This window comes from Eschrichtius robustus, chromosome 1 (genome assembly GCF_028021215.1).
Source record: "Eschrichtius robustus isolate mEscRob2 chromosome 1, mEscRob2.pri, whole genome shotgun sequence".
Taxonomy (NCBI): domain Eukaryota; kingdom Metazoa; phylum Chordata; class Mammalia; order Artiodactyla; family Eschrichtiidae; genus Eschrichtius; species Eschrichtius robustus.
The window spans coordinates 171,019,168-171,038,912 of record NC_090824.1 but is presented as its reverse complement, the minus strand read 5'-3'; the positions used below and the strand labels follow the sequence as shown (position 1 = coordinate 171,038,912).

At 42.5% G+C, this 19,745-nt stretch overlaps 1 protein-coding gene across 5 annotated transcripts in view; it reads left to right on the top strand.

Moving 5' to 3' along the window:
• DIP2C (disco interacting protein 2 homolog C) overlaps positions 1 to 19,745 on the top strand; it is a 360,625-nt gene that overhangs the window by 219,889 nt on the left and 120,991 nt on the right. For all 5 annotated transcript variants that reach the window (XM_068559508.1, XM_068559500.1, XM_068559492.1 and 2 more), the window contains 4 exons: positions 3,980 to 4,189; positions 14,697 to 14,831; positions 17,203 to 17,322; positions 18,489 to 18,686. In XM_068559508.1, the coding sequence (XP_068415609.1) occupies positions 3,980 to 4,189; positions 14,697 to 14,831; positions 17,203 to 17,322; positions 18,489 to 18,686 (663 nt within the window). The remainder of the gene's footprint in view (positions 1 to 3,979; positions 4,190 to 14,696; positions 14,832 to 17,202; positions 17,323 to 18,488; positions 18,687 to 19,745) is intronic.

Here is a 19,745-nt window from a genome sequence, read left to right as displayed (position 1 = left end):
TTATTTATGGCATGAGATAAGGATCTATGTTTTTTATTTTGGTTTGGTTTTTTGATACGTGAATATTCAGTTGCCCAGCCCATTTGTTGAAAAGATGATCTTTTTCTCATTGAATTATCTTGGGACCTTTGTCAAAAATAAATTGACCATGACCATAAATGTAAGACAATATTTCTGGGTTCACTTGTGTTCCATTGAAATATATGCCTATTCTTGTGCTAATATCACTATCTTGATTACTGTAACTTCATAGTAAGTTTTAGTATCAGGTAATGAAGTCCTCCTTCTTCCTCAAAATTATTTTGGCTATTCTCAGGCCTTTGCATTTCCAAATAAATTTTAGAATAAGCTTTCAATTTCTTAAAAAAAGCCTTCTGGGATTTTACTAGGTATTGTCTTAATTTTTTGTTAGATATATTGCTAAGTGTTTTATCCTTTTTGATGCTGTCATGAATGGAATTGTTTTCTTAATTTCATTCCCTTATTGTTCAGTGCTAATATCTTATAAAGATATTTCATATCTTTTTTTGGTGGTCCTGTGAATTTAAGAAGTCAGATGTATAACTATGCAACTCTTTTCACCTGCCATAGTGACAACGCATGCTAACTGATTGGATGGCTGGATTTTGACTTCTGACTACTAGATCAACGTGTGCTTGTTCCCTGGGAGGTGGGAATAATTTGCGGTCTGTCCAGCCAGAAAAGGGTGTGGGAGAGCATTGATGCATATATGCTTTGATAAGAGATATCTTGGTTCTCTCACTCTGTGTGTGCTTGTCCCACTGCAGAAACTCATCTTGTCCCACTGTCTTTTAGTCCTCGCAGCAGAGGCAGTCCCCATTAAAGAACTTTCTTGGAAGCTCCACTCAACAAATTTTGATTAAGTCCCCCCCACCCCCCACTTCAAGGATAACTGGAAAATTAGCTGGGCACATTGATGACTTTGTCAATGCAAAGGTAGTTCTGGATACTGAGAATATCCGGGTGCTGGCAGATTCAGTGTCTGGTGAGAGCCTTCTTCCTCATAGTCGGTCATGTTCTCACTGTGTCCTTACATGGCAGAAGGGGCTAACTCATTTATTAATTCAAGAATTTTTCCATGTGTTCCTTAGAATTTCCTACATATAAGATCATGTCATCTGTGAATAAAGACCGTTTTACAACTTCCTTTCTAATCTGGATGCCTTTAATTTATTCTTTTCCCTGTGGTTCACTGGCCAGAACCTGCTGGATAACGTTGACTAGAAGTGGCAAGAGGGGACATTCTTGCCTTGTTCTTGTCTTAGGGGAAATATATTCAGTCTTTTACCAGTATACACAGTGTTAGCTGTGGGTTTTCATGAATGCCTTTCACCAGGTTGAGGAAGTTTCCTTCCGTTCCTGCATTGTTGAGAGGCTTTATCATGAGTGGGTGTTAGGTTTTGTGAAATATTTTTTCTGACTTTTAAGGTTAACTTACTTTTTTTTTCTCTTTATTCTACTAATATGGTATATAACAACTCATTTTTGAATGTCAAATTAACCTTAATTCATGTTCATATGCGTAATCCTGGTTACCACTTGGTCATTTTATATGTTGCTTGATAATGTTTGCTAATATTTTTGAGGATTTTAGTGTCTATATCATGAATGATATTGTTCTATAGTTTCCTTATGAAAAGATGGGGTGGGAAATGAAAGATTGATATGTAAAGGGGCATGAGAAAACTTTTGGGGAGGTGGTAATGTTCTGTATGGATATACGGGTGTATACATTTCTCAGAAGTCTTAAGTCTGAGGACTTGAATAGATATTTTTCCAAAGAAGATATACAAATGGCCAATAATTACACTTAAAGATACTCAGCATCACTGATCATTAGGGAAATGCAAATCAAAATTACAAAGAGATACAACTTCACACCCATGAGGATGGTTACTATCAAAAAAAAAAAAAAAAAAAAGGAACAGAAAATTACAAGTGTTGGTAAGGATGTGAAGAAATTGGAACCCTTATGCACTCTTGGTGGAAATGAGGTGCATAGAGGTGCAGCCTCTATGGAGAACAGAATGGCAGTTCCTCAAAAAATTAAAAATAGAATTTACTATATGCTCCAGTAATTCCACTTCAGAGTACATACCCAAAAGAATTTAAAGGAGACTCTCAAAGAGATATTTATATACCTATGTTCACAGCAGCATTATTCACAACAGTGAACACATGGAAGCAACCCAAGTGTCCACAGCAGATGAATGGATAACAACATGTGGTCTGTACATATCATGGAATGTTATTCAGCCTTAAGAAGGAAGGAAATTCTGACACATGCTGCAAAGTGGATGAACCTTGAGGACATTATGCCAAGTGAAATAAGCCAGTCACAGAAAGACAAAAGTACGATTCCACTTACATGAGGTACTTAGAGTAGTCAGAATTACACTGAGAGAAAGTAGAGTGGTGGTTGTCAGGGGATGGGGGGGAAGGGGCAATGGAGAGTTACTGTTAGATGGGGACAGAGTTTCAGTTTTACAAGATGAAATGAGTTATGTGGATGGATGGTGGTGAAATGAGTTATGGGGAGGGTTGTCCAACATTATGAATGTATTTAATATCACTGAACTGTACACTTAAAAATGGTTAAAATGGTAAAATTTATGTTATGTGTATTTTACCACAATTTCAAAAAAAATTGAAAAAATTCTTAGGTCTGAATTCCAAAAATATAAATTTTATTTTTATGTAAAGTATAATTCTAAGTTATTTTAGAGGGAAGGACAAGGGAAGAGAATCTGTTGGCCTTCTAATATTATTGTTGCCTCTGTAACAAATTTCTAATAGATAAACTTGTAAAAAATTTCTAGACAGTGTAGGTCACATGACAATGATAATAAAATGCAATGTAAATATACTTTACAAATATTGCTGTGTTAAAGAAAAAGTCCTTGTAAAATTTACATCAACCGTACTCCAATAAAAATTAATTAAAAAAAAGAACAGTACCTAATACATTAGTAAGTGCTTAATAAGTATTGATGAATGAATGAGTGAATAAACAGCAAAGTTAACATTAAAAAAAGAAAAAGTCCTATGTCTTGATTTAAGACAAATTACCCTTTCACTTATTCTCAGTAAATGTTCTAGAGCTACTCTGATCCTTTTTCCCTCCTGGCATCTCACATAACTCACCTATATGTACAATCCTGAATGTCATTCTTACACTGAAGTTTAAATAACAAGTGTACCACGATTCGTTCTTGAAAACCTTGCTTCTAGGTGGAAAGTTATTAAATGAATACTATTTCCATTAATTTTAATGCAAAAAGTGACATGTTTTTGCTCAATCCAAGATACACAGTTTTCATAGATAGCAAAATAAATAAATAATGAAAAAATTTTATAAGGAACAAATATAAAAGTAAATGCATTTAGTTTGATCACAGAATGTAGTGTGGTGATTTACTGTCCTCCCGAAAGGAGGAGGCAGAGTCTTTAGATGTAGGTTGGTAGAGAAGTCCAGGTCATTCATTGGGAGAGGCAGGAGGATGAGACCTGCCACACTCACATGGAACTTAAAATAGCACATGACTCAGAGAAACACCTCGGTATAAAGAAGGGCTACAGAGCATCACACTTCGAAACGCTTGAAAGTTCAGTGTCTTAGAAAACGCCACCTTGGCCTTCTCGCTTGATGTCTGAGTACACAGAAAACATTTGGTTTCTCCCCTAAACTCTTGAGTGGAGGAAATTGGTGAGTATGTCTTTGTCTGAGATTGTAATGTCAAAACTTTCTGTACATATATATGTAAGGTGTTTTGGACGAAGACTTCACTACACTGAAAAATAATTTGTCATCTGAAAAGCGTGTAATTTTTCAAGAGTGTTCAAAGGTCGTCGATCAGTTAGTGTGGGAGGTAGGTCTGTGTTTGCAGTGTTTGGAGAGGGACTAAGCCTGGGGGGGCTTCTTGGCTGTGATACACGGCTGATCACCTCCCTCCCACAGATACCTCCTCTGGCTCGGAAGACGAAGGCTCGGTGCAGGGCGACTCCCAGGGGACCCCCACCTCCAGCCAGGGCAGCATCAACATGGAGCACTGGATCAGCCAGGCCATCCACGGCTCCACCACCTCCACCACCTCCTCCTCTTCCACCCAGAGTGGAGGGAGTGGCGCCGCCCACAGGCTGGCTGACGTCATGGCTCAGACGCACATAGGTGAGTGCCCTGCTGGGCAGTCGTCTGCGCTATTCTCATTGTCCTTACGTCTGAGTGGCTGCTGAGTAACCCTGCCCTTTTTATTTTGGCATTTCTCTATTTGCGCATCTCGGCCATGGAATCCATCTGAGGGACAGAACAGAGCCCCACTCCCGCTCCTGGGCTGCTTTGTTGCGTTGGTTTTACTGTTTTGTGAAACCCTTGGTTTTACTATTCTTTACATCCCAGACGTCTCCTACAGCTGTAATTTCAGGAGTTTTCTGCTTGTAGAGGAATGCGTTCTTGCTCATTAGAGAAACTTGCATGGTTTCATGCAACTGGTTACATGCTTTCTTCTCCTCATGCTAAAATATGCTCCTAAATGAAATTTTAATTATGCTAATAAACAAGGCTGGGGACTTTAGAGTGAGTTTGCCCTTACTTTGGAAGTCACTTAGGAAGGGGAGGCTTTCATCACTACTGCTTATATGGTTTTCTGCCATAGGCGTTCAGATTTCTGGGGTGGTTCGTGTTACTTTGTGTGTAGGTTCCATGATACATGGGATCCTCTGTATTTAAAAAAGCACAGAGTTAGGAAGCATTGGTAAGATGTTTGGAAATAGTGTAAAACAGGAGATGAAGTGAGAATTGTTAGAGGAAAGGAGCATATTGGATGAGCAGGGGGCTGCGTGGAGGGGGTGAGTAAGGGTCCTGTTTCTCTGCCTGCACCCTAGCCCGCCACTCACTGCACCACATTCATCTGGTGTGGAAGGCACAGCATGAGGTCCAGATCTGCCTGATCCATTTTCAGCTGTGGATTGAGATTTTTAAACATTTCAATAAAGAATTATTCACAAAGTAAATTACTTGCTTTGAATGTGGTGCCAAGATGGTTCAGTATGTTCTCCATTCAAATGGGGTGGACCAGGGTCAGCCGCATTCAGGGACGTGGAAGCTGCACCTCCCTGTGCAGTGGTTGATCATCGAGCACAGGGCAGGTGCACGGCCTCCTCCCACATCTATCCTCTTACCCGAAAAATCCACGTTTAGAAAATAGGTAAGTGAAATGAATGAATGAAATACTCTGCCAGCTTCTCAGACTCAAAGTATTTCTAGATTATTGGCTACTTGACAGAGTCAGAGGAATTCCAAACTGACTTCTCAGGACTTGGCCCCAGTGGCACTTGCTCAGCATGAAGTTGAGGTTAAAAGCAACAGCCTTTTCAGAATCAGCAGTGAGAATGGTTGTCTACCAGCAGGACACAGGCAGCCGGTCGGGAGGGCTGGGTCTGGTCCCAGTTCTCACGTTAACAGCTGCTGGCTTCTTCAGAAGTCAGTATTCCCTGCTCTAGTTTTTTAGTGGGAAGAAAAGGAATGATAATGTCTTTCCTTTGTACCCATTGCGAGTAAAAGGGAGAAAATAGGAAAATTCTTCACAGTTTTTAAAGTAACACTCACATGCAAAGTAGTAGTATTAAATTTCAGTTTAAAACGTTTTCAGGAACATACACTGGTTAATGTGTACTGAGAACCTCTATTTGAAATCATAGATAAAAATTAAACAGAAATTTATATGACCATTAAAGATTTTTAGATGCTAAAATTTCTTCCTCTGTGTTTTGGAACCTGAGATAGCCCTGAGGCTCTGTCAGTGTGCTTTGTCTGGCAGCCACCTGGGCAGGGGAGACGTGGAACTCCCTCCACCTCTGCCCCTCGCTCTTACCTTAGGAATGTGTGTTTTCTGATTGAGTACACTTCTAAGGAAATATCAGGAATCTTACCAAGAGAAACACATAATTTTGAACAAATTACTCCCTGCATTTGTTTCTCCCTTTATGTAGTTACATGTGGAATATTGGAGGAAATTATAGCATGGAGAATTAAATTTATCCAAACTATAAAAGGTTGCGTTACTCAGGTACGTTAAGTCTCAGTGTAACCTAAATATAGCTTCTCAGTGTGTGACATTTCAGTAATTTCTAATTTGGCACATAGATAAGTTGCTAGAGTATTCAGGAATTTTCTGTAAATATGAAAAAAATTTTTTGAAAGAAAGCAGTGGCAAAATAATAAAATAAGAAAAAGAGAATTAAAATATTTTACTCCTGTGGCAAAAGCAAAAGAGGTAAAAAGTCAGAATTGGCAGTGTTCAACCTTTTGTTGAGGCTATCAGAAGCCTACAAATAAGAAAATATTGTGGGTATGTCTGTGTTTTAAGGAATTTAGGGTCAAATAAACCACCAACTTGTAGTACCTCTGGTCCCTCAAGGTGAAGTACTTGGATAGAGTCTGTAGAAACCTCTTTTGCCCAAAGGGTAGAGGAAAGACAAGCGGTTAAAGACCATGAAGAGGCAGTCACAAGTAGATGGTACTTCTGCTTTGTGATTGTTGGAATGAAATCCTGCGTCCTTGTGGGTCCATCCTGACAGCATGACAGGGACACCGCACGAGCATCTCCCATCAGGCTGGCTTAGCATACCATGAGGTCCCCGTCCAGGTGGTTTTTCCTCCTATGGCTCTGCTTGTTGTTATTCACACTTAAAACACTGACAATGAGGGCTCAAGACGTTCCCCATCCTGAGATGCTAAGGCCTGAGATGTGCACATTTGTGACACAAGAAGATGGGCGTGCCGTGTGACGGCTCCCTGCAGCTTAGACAGAACAGGGCCTGCACATCATTGAGGGCCCTCTCTCCACAATGACAGAGAACCAGAAGGTGTTTATTCAGAACCTCTGTGCATGTCATGTTCTTAAGACAGTTGGAAAGGAAAGGATCAACACCTCTAAAATATTTATCATTATCAAAAGTCAAGGAGCATAATTTAGAGTAACCAGGAGAATTAAAGCAACACTTTGAAACTTCAAGAGGCATTTTTGTAAAAGGTACTAGAGTAAAATATTATAGGAATTAGTAAGCTACATAGAAATGGAGAAACTGAAGAGAAACTATTAATACATTTCTAGATTAAGAAATAAGAACAAAGCATAATAGATAACATTGTTGTATGTTCAGAATCAAAATTTGTATATTCAGGAAATTAAAGAGACTTCTACATGAGCTGTTCTCTTATTTTGTAGCTCCAGATGTATAGGTAAGGTCTGTGTCACCCTTTGTAACTGACACATCTGAGATGTTATCACATTCCGGTTTCATCTGCATGTGTTGGGGGTGTATTGTCATTAGCCAGATATTCATAGAAGTTATTGCCATTTCCAGACTATCTTAGAATTCATCAGCATGAATGCCGCTTTTGGTGTGTGCAGTTTGTATCCGCAAGGAAATTCTCATCAGGTTTCTTGCATCTGATCCTGGCAAGCAGATAGACGTGCCCCCATGTGCTTGATGCATAGTTAGCCTGGAGCCTGGCAGCTGTTGTCTGGACCTAGATTCTGGTGTTCTAGGGAGTTTGTTCAGAGGGCTGCATAGCCACCGTTGTGATAAATTACCCTAATTTATTTATGTATAATCATCCACAGTATCAAAGAATTCTTTTATAATCTCTTTATCAATACTTTTCAGACATTTACAGTCTTAAAATATTAACTACACACCGAGGATGGTGATATTAGCAAAGCCTGCACACTTGGGGCTGGGGTCTCCCTGCTATACCTTCGCCTCCCTACCTGGCTGGGGCATCCCTGCAGCTAGAGCTTCATGATTCGAAGGCAGGGTCAGTGAATTTTTCCAGGAAAGGACCAGAGAGTGGATATTAGGCTTTGTGGGCCATGCAGTCCCTGTGGCCGCTGCTGAATTCCGCTGGCTCAAGGGCAGAAGACGGTGCATGAACCATAGGCATGGCTATGCCCCCGCAAAACTTCATTTATAAACGCAGCTGACAGACCACCCTGTGAGCCATAGTTTGCCAACTCCTGTTTTAGAGAGTTTGAAGCCACACTATTGAAAAAGTAAGCAGGAAAAGAATATTTGCATTAGGTAACACAAGGCCGATGGGACTCTTCCATCAATTACTGCGTGTTTCTTGTGGCTCTTTGGGTGATACAGTACTAAAAGAGAGAGGGATCTCTCACTGGCCGACATGACTGTGGGAATTTTTAGTTAAGTCCTTGGTCTGGCTTCTAATCCTGCATTGTCTTGCTCAGTTCGTAATAAAGCTGAGATCTGCACAGATACTGAAACTGAGTGAATGTCACCATGGATCTTTTTCTGTCTCCTTGTCGAACATCTTTAACCAGTGATCCTTTTCCAGCTGAGATGTTTCCATGTCTTTCTCCATTCATTTTTTGCTATGTTTCCTTTTCTGGGGAAGAAAGCTCCTTCTTTCCAAGGCTCATCTTTTCATCCTCATTCTAGATTCTGGCTCCTCCCAAATCTGCTAGCTCAGGTCTTTTCTCTTTTGTATCTTAGCTTCCCCCATCGGTGAACCGGAGCTTTGGTTGTGATGATCACTCATTCCCTCCTCTCCCGGCCTGCACCACACCCTGGTTCTCCTTCCCCCTCTGTCCTTTCCTCTCCTCTGGTGGCTCCTCTCCCCACCCTGTCTCTCTGTGTTCTTGCCCATTTCATCCACTCCCACAGTTTTCAAGGCCATCTGCTCTTTCACTACCTTCAGATCTGTACTTCCTTCACCCGTCCACATTTCAGAGTGCCTCTTGACCCTGCACCTCAGACCTACGCTGTGTCCCCAGGTCGGCTCATCTGACAAGGCCCTGCACTCCCAGGAGCGGGCTCCAGACCTCGCCGTCCTTGGCTCCTCCTTCCACAGACCAGCAGAGTCCCTGTTTGGTAGCGTTTGGCTACCATGTGTCTTGCAGGCCTCCTTCCTCTCCATTACTGCTCCCAGGACCCTGCATCCAGGCACCTCACCTCCCATCTCAGTGCTGCAGCCCCTTCCAGCCTCATATCCGTCCCGTTCATATTGTCCTTGTTGCCCTGTTGATGTTGTTAGGGCACAGATCTGCTCCGGTTTCTTTTCTCCAAAAATGCTTTGGGATTTTTGCCACTCGAAACTGATTTTGTTTATTTGGATTTTATACTTAGAATCAAAGTAAAGATTTTTGACCCACAAGTGTCCTAACCCTTCATCCAGTGCCTGCTCCATGCTGCAGGAACACCTCGGAGCCTGCTGCTCACACGCTGGTGCACACAACAAAGAGATGTCTATTCAGTTCTTCTCTTTCTCCCGATGTTCAAATGCAGTCATTTACACCTAATGCCATGAGTTTCACAGATTCTTTCTTGGAACTCATGACAGGAAAGGATTCCCACGCAAGGGGAGAAATGGCAGAGCGGGAGCCTTTGGGCCTGAGAGCGAGGATGGCAGTGTCACCGTCACTGCAGAATGTCACGGTGCAGTGTCGCTTGTGCCCTCAGACTTGGTGAGGAGCGAGTAGCAGCACTCTTGTTCCACAGGTGACAAGACCCAGGCTTAGGAAGGTGGATGTGATGCCAAGGGCACCCAGCTAGTGAGTGGTCAGCAGGAACCAGACTCCTGTCTGTCGGGTGTAGGAGCACCTGCTCGTGACACTCCAGTCTTGCTCCCTCCTCAGTGTCTGTGTTCCAGCTTGGCCCTGCTTGTTAAAAACAGAACAAGAGCTCCTTGCAGACAGAAATGCAATTAAACTTTGCATAAACAGTAAAAGTTCCAGCATCCCCATCACAATCCTTCTGGGACTGTGGTCTGTACAGGCTTGTGATGATTGGAGCCCTTCAGCATGAATTTGAATTTGCAGATATAAAAGTCAAGAAACTATTGTCTGAAGTTAAAGATTTCTGTTCTGATACTAGAACGTCCCGAAATGTGTCTAACGGTAACTATCCCATCTTTATGGATTTTTGTGGCATAAACGTGGGAGGGAGGCCGTTCCAGGTCTGAGAATCTGTGTAATGCTTCTAAAGTCAACCTCTGAGAGCCTTGGCTGAGAGAAATGTTTGAATATAGAACCACTGAGCCCTTTCTAACTATCTCCAGGTTTAGTCTGCAAATTTGAAAAGCACCTGTGAATCGCCATTAGCAGTATCACACACACTCTTCACAGGTAACCAGAGTATACTGTTCTGTCTCTGAGTGATTATTAAAGGATTAAGGAGATAAATCCTCACTTATATTGTCATGGGTCAATGTGACACATGGGTGAGACACCAGTAGAGCTCTCCTGTTGGGGGCTTCTGTCAGAGCCAGGGAGGTTGGACGTTCCTGGGGAAACCAAGGAGGAAGTCCTGCTCTTCTCATGAGCTGCGCGTGGAAGATGGGTCGGTGCAGTGGGCAGCTGAGCAGCGTCTCCAGCAGCCGAGCTGGATGCTCTGCCGTGAGGCCAGCTCCTTCCTTCAGCATCGTTGCAGATGCCTTTCACCACGTGTCACCTCCATATTTTCATCGAGGAACCTGGTTTTCTGCTGCCATGTGGAGGGCACAGCCATGTCATCTTAGGAAGCCAGGGCAGCTGGGTGGACGGGTGGTCTGAGGGCCTTGTATTGCTTTCTGCTCAGTGACTGTGGAGGTTGGACGGACCGTAGGAGACACGGGAGGGGCCTTGTTGATGGATGGAAGGCTGGGTCCCTCTGAACTCGTCTCTGCTTATCCATCATCAGTTAGCAGACCACGAGCACGTTGCTTTCTACATGTGAAAACCAGATTTCCTCTTTTTCTTCTCTTAATTTAGAAGTTATCTGGGGACCGAAAAATAACAGGCTGGGAAGTAGGATCTCTGACCACTGATCCCTGAGGTTCCCAGTCATATAGTTAGAATTAAAGAAAGCTGCTTTTCAGCGATGTGAGAACCAGAAACATGTTATCTCTAGTCGTCAAGTGCTCCAGTGTATTCATTCTTATGTTCATTCATTCTTTGAACTTTCACTCCAACATTTGAAGAGTGCAAACGACATGAGCTGGGTGTTGTACAACTTCAGCATCTGAGTAGGACACAGGAGCTGCACTGAGCTGGACGCCTGCAAGAGCAGGAGATGAGGAAGTAGTTAGTTCAAGGAAGCAGGGAATTTCCAACACAGAGCTGCAGGAAGACCAGCTAGTAACCTGAAACGGTCATGGCCAAAACAGCTGTCCAAAACAGGTGGATAGCTGGCAAGAGTAACAGGCTAAAATCCGGAGTGGGAGGGGGATGCAGTGAGATGGGACCCCTGGTACCGAAGGCTCCAAAACAGCAGATACCGTCATGGAAGATGGGTGAATTACACTTCCCTCCCACCTGCCCCTTGTGCCTTGATTCCAGATTCTTAAGGAACCCATGTCAGCTGCTGGGAGCAAAAGCCATAGAGGGGTGGATGAGACAGGACCCACCTGTCAAGGAGCAGATGCAAAGGTGTCACAGTAGCTCTGGGGCAGTCACAGTGGAGGTGACACCTGATAGGTGGCTGGAAGGTTGGCCGCTATTTTTCTGTTGGTTTTGAAAGTATTGGGAAATTGATCTAAGGAACAGTGGGTCATCTGGCTCAGAAGATACGAACCCGCTCTGATGAGAGTTCTTAATCTTCGAAATGCTCCTGTTGCGTATGGACCTGATTGGCCTCATGCCTGGGGCTGATGAGCACTTTAGACCTTTGACCCTGCACCTTCAACCAGACCCTACTTTTTCTGACCCGTCAGCAAGTGTTTCTTGAGCATCTGTTACATACAAAGGTCTTTTCAGTACTCGCAAAAGATAGGTAACAGAGTTAAATACTTGGAATCCTGATGTTTATTAAAATAAAATAGGGCACCATGTATCACTGCAATGGAAGAATGTTCTCTGGCTTCCTAACAGAAGCCTGCTGCTGGACTTATAATCCTACAGTGACAGCATATGTGGGGAGTTTGAAAGGGAGGGGGAGAGGAGCTAACATAAATTTGGAAAGCACTTTGAAGTCATGCAGCTGTCACTGTTCCTATTTTTTAATCACCAGATGTATTGGAATCGTTATTTTTCCCAACTTCAAAGTGGAAGTGAGTACGTCTGCTGCCCAACACAAAGACTCATTGGCTGCCACCAATGATGCATCTACAGCATAACGTAAACACAAGTAAACCTGAGTAAAATGGAACGCAGTGAACTTACATTTTAGCTGCTTTTGTTTTATGTGGCTAATTTGGAATGTTGCTCATCATACATTGGCATCTATTATATTTTTATTTGAAATATGGGGCCCCAGGGAGTTAACTGCTCAGCCATGGAGAATTAGATCATTTTGAAACATGAAATAAAGTCTATTTGGCAAAAGCACAGGTAGAGGAGATGAGAAGAATGAATACAGTGTTTGAAATATTAAAGAGGTCATTTGAATGGTCCTCTTCTCTCCCTCTTGGTCTTCCCCTCAGTGATCTGATAAAGCATCCCAGCCACACCCTCCTCCCTCTCACAGGTACTCTTTTTCTGGGCTAAGATCTAAGAAATTGCCCCTAAGGGTGTGTGTCAGTTGGCTCAGGCGGCCATAACAAAGCACCTTAAACACGGCTTAAACAAGAGACATTCACTGGCTCACAATCCTGGAGGCTGTAAGTCTTGAGCTCACGATGTTGGCAGTTTCTCCTGAGGCCTCTCTCCTGGGCATGTAGACAACCATCTTCTCTGGGCATCTCTGTCCTCATCTCTTCTTGTAAGGCACCAGGTCAGATTGAATTAGAGCCCATCCTAGTGGCTTTGTTTTGCCTTAATCATCTCTTTAAAGGCCTCCGTCTCCAAACACAGTCACCTTCTGAGGTCCTGGAGATTAGGACTCCAACATGTGAATTTTGAGGAGACATAGTTCAGTCCATAACAGGCTGGACACTTCTGGAACAGGGAGATGAGAAATGGGGAGCTGGACTCTCTGCTGATGGCCTGTGTTTAGGGGCTGATGCCGATCGTTATCTTCACAGAGATCTCCAGGCTCAGACCCTGGAAGAATAGTTGTTGGTGCAGAGAGCTGCCCGTGTGTTCCTCTCCTGGCATGTCTGTCTGTGTGCCTGGTGACGCCAGTGCTTGTATCTGTTTATCTACGTAATCCCCACTGTAACTCAGAGGTAGGCATTGTCATTGTCACCCCCTTTTACAGGATGGGGAACCGAGGCATAGGAAGGTCAGTAACCGGTCCCAGGTGATCAGCTCTGAGACGCGGACCTGAGGACCAGTTGGGCAACTCCTGGCGGCCCAGCCCTCAGCCCCCGTGCACATTTCCACACACTTACTGGTCAGTGTGCCCAGGACTGAGGGTCTCCCGAGTCCAAGCACCTGCGTTGGTCACGCTGGTTGCTACGTTTGAAGCTTGCTTAGGAATTCAGATTAATATTCCTTGGCCTCAAGTCTCACTCAGTGTAATGTCCCTTAACATACGCAGGCTCACTGACACAGAAGTCAGTCTTCACTTCTGGCGTATTGGGTACTTGCCAATCTGCCTACTTGTTAAAATTACCTGCACCCTCAAATGAGTACCCGTGGGCTTCTCGAGGTCGTTTCCAGACATTTGCAGAATGGCTAAAATTTGAGTCCCCGACGTTTATGTTCCCAGCGGAGTCGACAGGCCACACCCCGGCTTCTAGTTTAGCACAGTCTGTAAACAGCGTTCTTTATGTGATCTCTTCAGTGCTCTGTTTTTCCTCATTCTTGTGCTTTATGTTAGTGATTTCACAGTTTAAACTGGCCCTCACGTGTAGTGCCAAGGCGGGCAGTGTACAGAGGAGAAAGGCCTTCCAGTACCTGCTCCCCTTTTAACAGCATAAAATATTGTGCTTCTATCACGTGGAACTATAGAATCTTGACAAGTTTCCATCTAGTAAGGATTAACAAATCAAAATTAATAATATAATACTCATTATTAGAACTTAGTATGTATAAAATGACATGGACATTCTCATTTGACATGCTCTCCTTAATGTCTTATTTAATAAATACAAAATCATGCTTTCCCCATTTAACCATTTAAGTGCTTAACTTTATCATCAAGTAATGTTATGGGGAAGGCCTGCTGTACGTTTCATTGTGCAGAACACGGCACCCCATACACATTAGCTGTAAACCGGTGTTTTTTGAATGACTGGACTGTTCAGTATTATTCATGCTAAAACAAATAATAAAATAGCTACTATTTCCTAAATGTTCACCTTCTATCAAGAAATGTTCTAAGTACTTTACATATGTTAACTCATTTAATCTACCCAACAAGGAGGTAGATTTCCCATTTGACGGATGAAGGAACCAAGGTATAGAGGTCAGGATGTTTCCCAAGGTCTCAAGAATTTGCAGAACTGGGATTCAAACCCCAGGCTCTCTGCATCTAAAGCTTGAGCTCTTAACTGCCTCTACTATGACTGACAAGAAAATTACTCTTTTATGAACCCATAACTTACAGTGTCTTTTTCCTTTGGCCAGTTGAAGACATTATTTTAATTAAAGTGCTACAGTGATTCACTGATGTGGCACCTGTAGTGATGTTATTATTGTAAAGATCATCTTTATGCTGAGATTTTTATAGTAGTTTTTGATTCAGAATCTTTTTCTCTTCTTAGGATGTGGCATTTTTGAAACCTTATTCCTTACGTAGCCTTCAGAATAACTGTATCATGATAACCAGAAAACTTACAATTTGCTTCTTTACAGAAAATCACTCTGCACCTCCCGATGTAACCACTTACACCTCAGAACACTCAATACAAGTAGAAAGGCCGCAGGGCTCTACGACGTCAAGAACAGCCCCAAAGTATGGCAATGCCGAGCTCATGGAGACTGGCGACGGTATGTCTTTCAGCAAGTTTTTCCTCCTTTGTAAATTCTGAGTTCTGCTAACGTGCCTTTCTGTGCCCTGACTGGATGTGTTTCTTCTAGTGACACAGTCGGCTCATTGACTCATCAGGTTCTTTATGAGCCTCCCTAGAAGGTGGCATAGTTACAGGAAGTGCAAACTATCTCCAAGGGGGCCAAGAGTTATTCCTTGTAGGAAAAATGTCAACGTTGTAGAAATTTTGTCATGAGAAGAAAAAGATTTGATAAAATTCTGATGTTTTTGCTAATGAATAATGTTGATTCCACAATTAGAAAATTAGTGCAGGTGTTAAGACTGTGAATGGTTACTTGGAAGGGCAAGATGGAGCTAAACGCAACCAAAATAATGGACAGAGATGGGCAGAATGGTGCCTTAGACTTTGGAAGAAAGATGGTCCTTTTTCCTCCATGTTGGAAAAAGTATTGGTGATTTGATAAATACAGCCATTCGGGTTCTCTCTTATTCCTTGAATCTTTCATCTTGGTATGCTCTAACATATTCCTGTTACCCATCCTAAAGTGACAGACTCGAACATGAACGTCATGCTTTATTCTGCTTTCCTTGACCTTCCAGAGTCATGAAAGTTAGACTGGAACCTGATGATGATATAAAGTGTTATTTTCTTGGAAGATGGCCAAAATAGCCTTTGTGTGCCATCCATCCCACTATGCTTGTGTCCGTCACACTGTGACTTGGGGGTGATGAGGAGGCCTGGACCCAGCCTCTAACAGGCAGATGCCTCTTCACTGTGGTCAGAGCCCAAGGTCGCTGGGTTCTGAGTTCTCTGTTAGTACATTTGAAGCCACTCCAGTCTCCAGTATGTTTGGTTTCCCGGATTATTGAATTGGTCATTACTGTTATTCTTGTCATCACCATTTTAGTAACTTTGTTGTCTTTGAAGTTCATCATCTTCACCTGCTCCGCCAGGTAAATTCATCTATTGTCCAGTCCAGTGCTGTGATGGTGTCTCGTACCAGAACCACATGGGGCACTTGTTGGAAAACAGATTCTGGGCCACACCCCAGACCTAACACATCAGAAGCTCTGGGCTGGGTCCTAGGATGATTTGTGTGTTCTAAATTAAGCTGGAGCACCAGTGGCCTTGTGAAATGATCTCTGATTCATCCAAACCAGATTAACTGGGACTATTTAATGGGGAAATTTTGTGTTTAGATATTGAGAATTCTGGGTTATATATTTTCAAGATTGTAAAATATTTAATGTCTCAATTCTGAAAGTGCCCATAGAGTATTTTGAGACTGTCTATTAAAATGGTTTTTATTTGATAGAAGAATTTCCTTGAATTCTGTCATACTCGTTCCAAAAGCTGAGTTCTGTTCTTGTGACACTGTGCCGTGGAGGAAGGGCTTTGCCTCGGTCAGTATGGGAAAGACCCTCTCTGGTCGTGGTTCTCCTGTCTGAGAGCTGTGAAGGTTCCAGGCCTTCGTATTTACCAGGTTCAGGGTTCCAAGCACCTTTCAGCAGGAATGAAATCTGCCTGCAGAGAGTGCATGGGATCCAGTTACGGATTCAGCATCTTGGTGCTCCATTTTTTCATTTATTTGGGTTATGTAAAATGTTTTAAATTTCATGCCTTTTTCATTGATCATTTCACTTATTCAGTTTTGAAAACGATGTCACATTTATTGTCATGAGAAATGTATTATAAGGTTGGGTCTGTTTTTCTCAGTACACATGGATAAATATATGTAAGTTCTGTATTATGTCAGAAACTGCTTTTAATTGCTGTGCTTCTAGAATGCATTGCCTAAATGTTCACTCAGGAGAGTGGGTCTGAAAGACATATAGGAGGGACCTGGCCATTACCTGCAAGAGGACAAGGCCTTCCAGCGGCACTTGTAGACCTGAGTCTCCTTACTTTCAGGGGCGGCAGCTGTAGGCCGAGCACAGGTGGTCTCAGGGGAGATTGGGACTTGGGGAGGGTCTCACTGCTTAATCAGCTCTCTGACCCCCAAGGACACAGGGGACCCTGAGACGGTATTAATAAGGAGATGACAGACCCTGTTTTAGGAATAGAGGTGGGACCGAGCCCAGTCTTTTGTCCGGAGTTTTTCCCAAGGTCACCAGAGCAGGACAGTTCACAGTGTAAAAGGGAATCATTTCTGCTACATCTTTATCCTCTCTCGAGGCTTCCTAGCAAGGTCACATGCTGAGACCGTCCACCTCGGAATGTTCTCATTGAGCAGCAGTCATCTTAGGTGACACTGAGGGGCTCCCAGCCCTGAGATGGGGCAGGGTGTGCTGTCACGGCTGTTTTTACTGTGGCTGCTTGTTTACGCTGGTTCATGCTCAGTCCACCTGCCCCATGGTTCTGTTTTTCAGGAGTGCCTGTAAGTAGCCGGGTATCAGCAAAAATCCAGCAGCTTGTCAATACCCTCAAACGACCCAAACGACCACCATTGCGGGAATTCTTCGTCGATGACTTTGAAGAACTGCTGGAAGGTGAAAGAGCCCGTTCCTACCCCCTCGTCCAGTGTTTCTGTGACCCTATAGAGTATAGTGTTTTTCTACCAAGGCTGTTTGACTTTTTAAGAACGGTAATCTTGGTGTTCCTGGGAAGACAGGGATCCTGCCTAGAAACTGTAGGTACTATTCCCCAAGGTCCCTTTAAAGATACGCCTGTCCCGGCACAGTGGGGTTGATACCATTTGTGTGTCACTCTCAGCAGAATGCGATTTTGTCCCGTGAGCCAGGCCTCTTTCTAAGGACTCCTTGAGGCTACAGGAATTCTGGTGTTGATAGATCATAGACAACCTGAGCTTGCAGCAGCGCGTTCTCTCTGAATAGGCTTTAGAGGAATGCAGAGTGAGCCGTGGCAGATCTCACCTTCCTGCCTCTTGTGACAGCTTCAGGAGCTGGTGTTCTTAACCCCTGAACAGTCCTGAGCCTTTTAACACAAACAACTTAAAATTGAAACAAAGTACTGCTTGTTGTATCAAACCCAAACTGCTTATTTTCTTGCTCTTTATACCACAAGTAAGACATAGCTGATTCTCTAGCCAGCAGGTGGAAATTGTGAATCGTCAACTATAAGAGAAACCTTTCCCAGAAGTGAGAAAAATCTCTCAGATTCTTACCTATCTAAAGAGTTGGGCAAATTGTTTTTATTATGGGGCGTTTATTTTTGTTGTACTTAAGAAAATATGTGCTGTGCTAGTTATTCATAGTAGCTGTAGCAAATTCAAATTTACATCTCAGTATTTAAGGGAAAAATATAATTCAGCAAGATTTGAGCTCTTTGGAGTCTATAATTACTAGTGTATGTCGATAACCGATGTTTTAAACATGGCTATTGCAATCCTAGACTCTAGGCATGTTAAAATGCATAGTTTTACTTGTCAGTTTATAAATGCATTCCGTTCTCCCTAAGTTCCGCACCCTGACATTGCCTTGGAAATTGTAAGAATTAAGTGCTTTTGTTACATCCGTGAGGCTCATGTGTCGGTCATAGCTCTAATTCTAGAAAAACACCTGTGCATGTTTCCTGTCTGCTAATAAATTTCTAACTCAAGTGTAAGTCTTCTAGCTTCCTTCAAAGGAATAAAAAAGTGATTGTGCTAATATGGATGTGTTTTTCTTGAAAACCTTTTGTGTTCAAATGTATTTAGTTCAACAACCAGATCCAAACCAGCCAAAGCCAGAGGGAGCCCAAATGTTGGCGATGCGTGGGGAACAGCTGGGTGTGGTTACAAATTGGCCCCCATCTTTAGAAGCAGCGTTACAGCGATGGGGGACCATCTCACCAAAGGCCCCGTGCTTGACCACGATGGACACGAATGGGAAACCTCTGTACATCCTCACTTACGGTAATCCTGTGAGGCTTATCCACCTTTTGTTTGCTTGTGCCTGCACACAACTGTCACTTTCAGGGTGGCCGATTCATATTTGTGTTGCCTTATGTTTCTAATACAGAAATAAATGGAACCTGAAAAAAAATATTATAGGAAAATTACTTGGTTTGAATATGAAAAAGTTACTATTTGTTAAATGTTTTTGAGTAAAAACCAGAAAGTGATATAAAAAATTAGTGATTATAACTCTAATAAGATGTTAGATTTTACCTCTTGGAATGTATATTAATTAAATTAATGCTTTCAAGAAGGATTGGTAGTTAAAGAATGTATATCAGAACTCTTTGACATGCATCACTCAGAAGAAACAGAATCTGTTTCCAAAGTGCTTTTTCAGAAAGCAAGAGAAACAAACTTTTTTTAAATTCTTTATTCAGTACCATTAATGCAGTCCGTAAACTTGGAAATAGTTAACTGTACCAGAGAGATTCCTTTCTCTTTGCCCCACGGATAAGAGGCGGAGAAAGCAAATTTTCAGGTCATTTTCACACTCTCTGCTACAGTTTTGCAAAGAAACAAGCCTCATAACAAAAACACCAAAATGGCTTATATTATGTCTGCATGTGTGAGGTTAGATTACCTTTTTTTAACTTTCAGTTTTGTTTTTATGATGATAATGCTCTTCTAATTGCAGGTAGGAAAGAAATTGTTTTCTCCATTAGCAATGGAGGTCAAGAGCCAGGTGTTAAGTATTATAGCCCAGCCTTTTAGTGGGTGTGGGGCCCATGAGGCACCCACTGTGCCTCAGTCATTATCCTGTGCATCTCATGGAAGGAAATGGGATTTAGGAGCATATGTTTTCATAGTCTCATTTTTTTTTTTTTCTGGCTTTGTTGGGAAATTCTGAGTGGATAAAGGGTATTTCACCCATCATGAGGCATAAGATTCATTTTTTAAAAGTTATAGTCTTGGAAATAGATTTTAGTCAGTCAAAAAGACAGAGGACTTTCCTGTCTGACCTTCATCTCTTGCCAGATTCAGCCGTGGAGCTGATGGTGTACTGTTTTCCAAGCA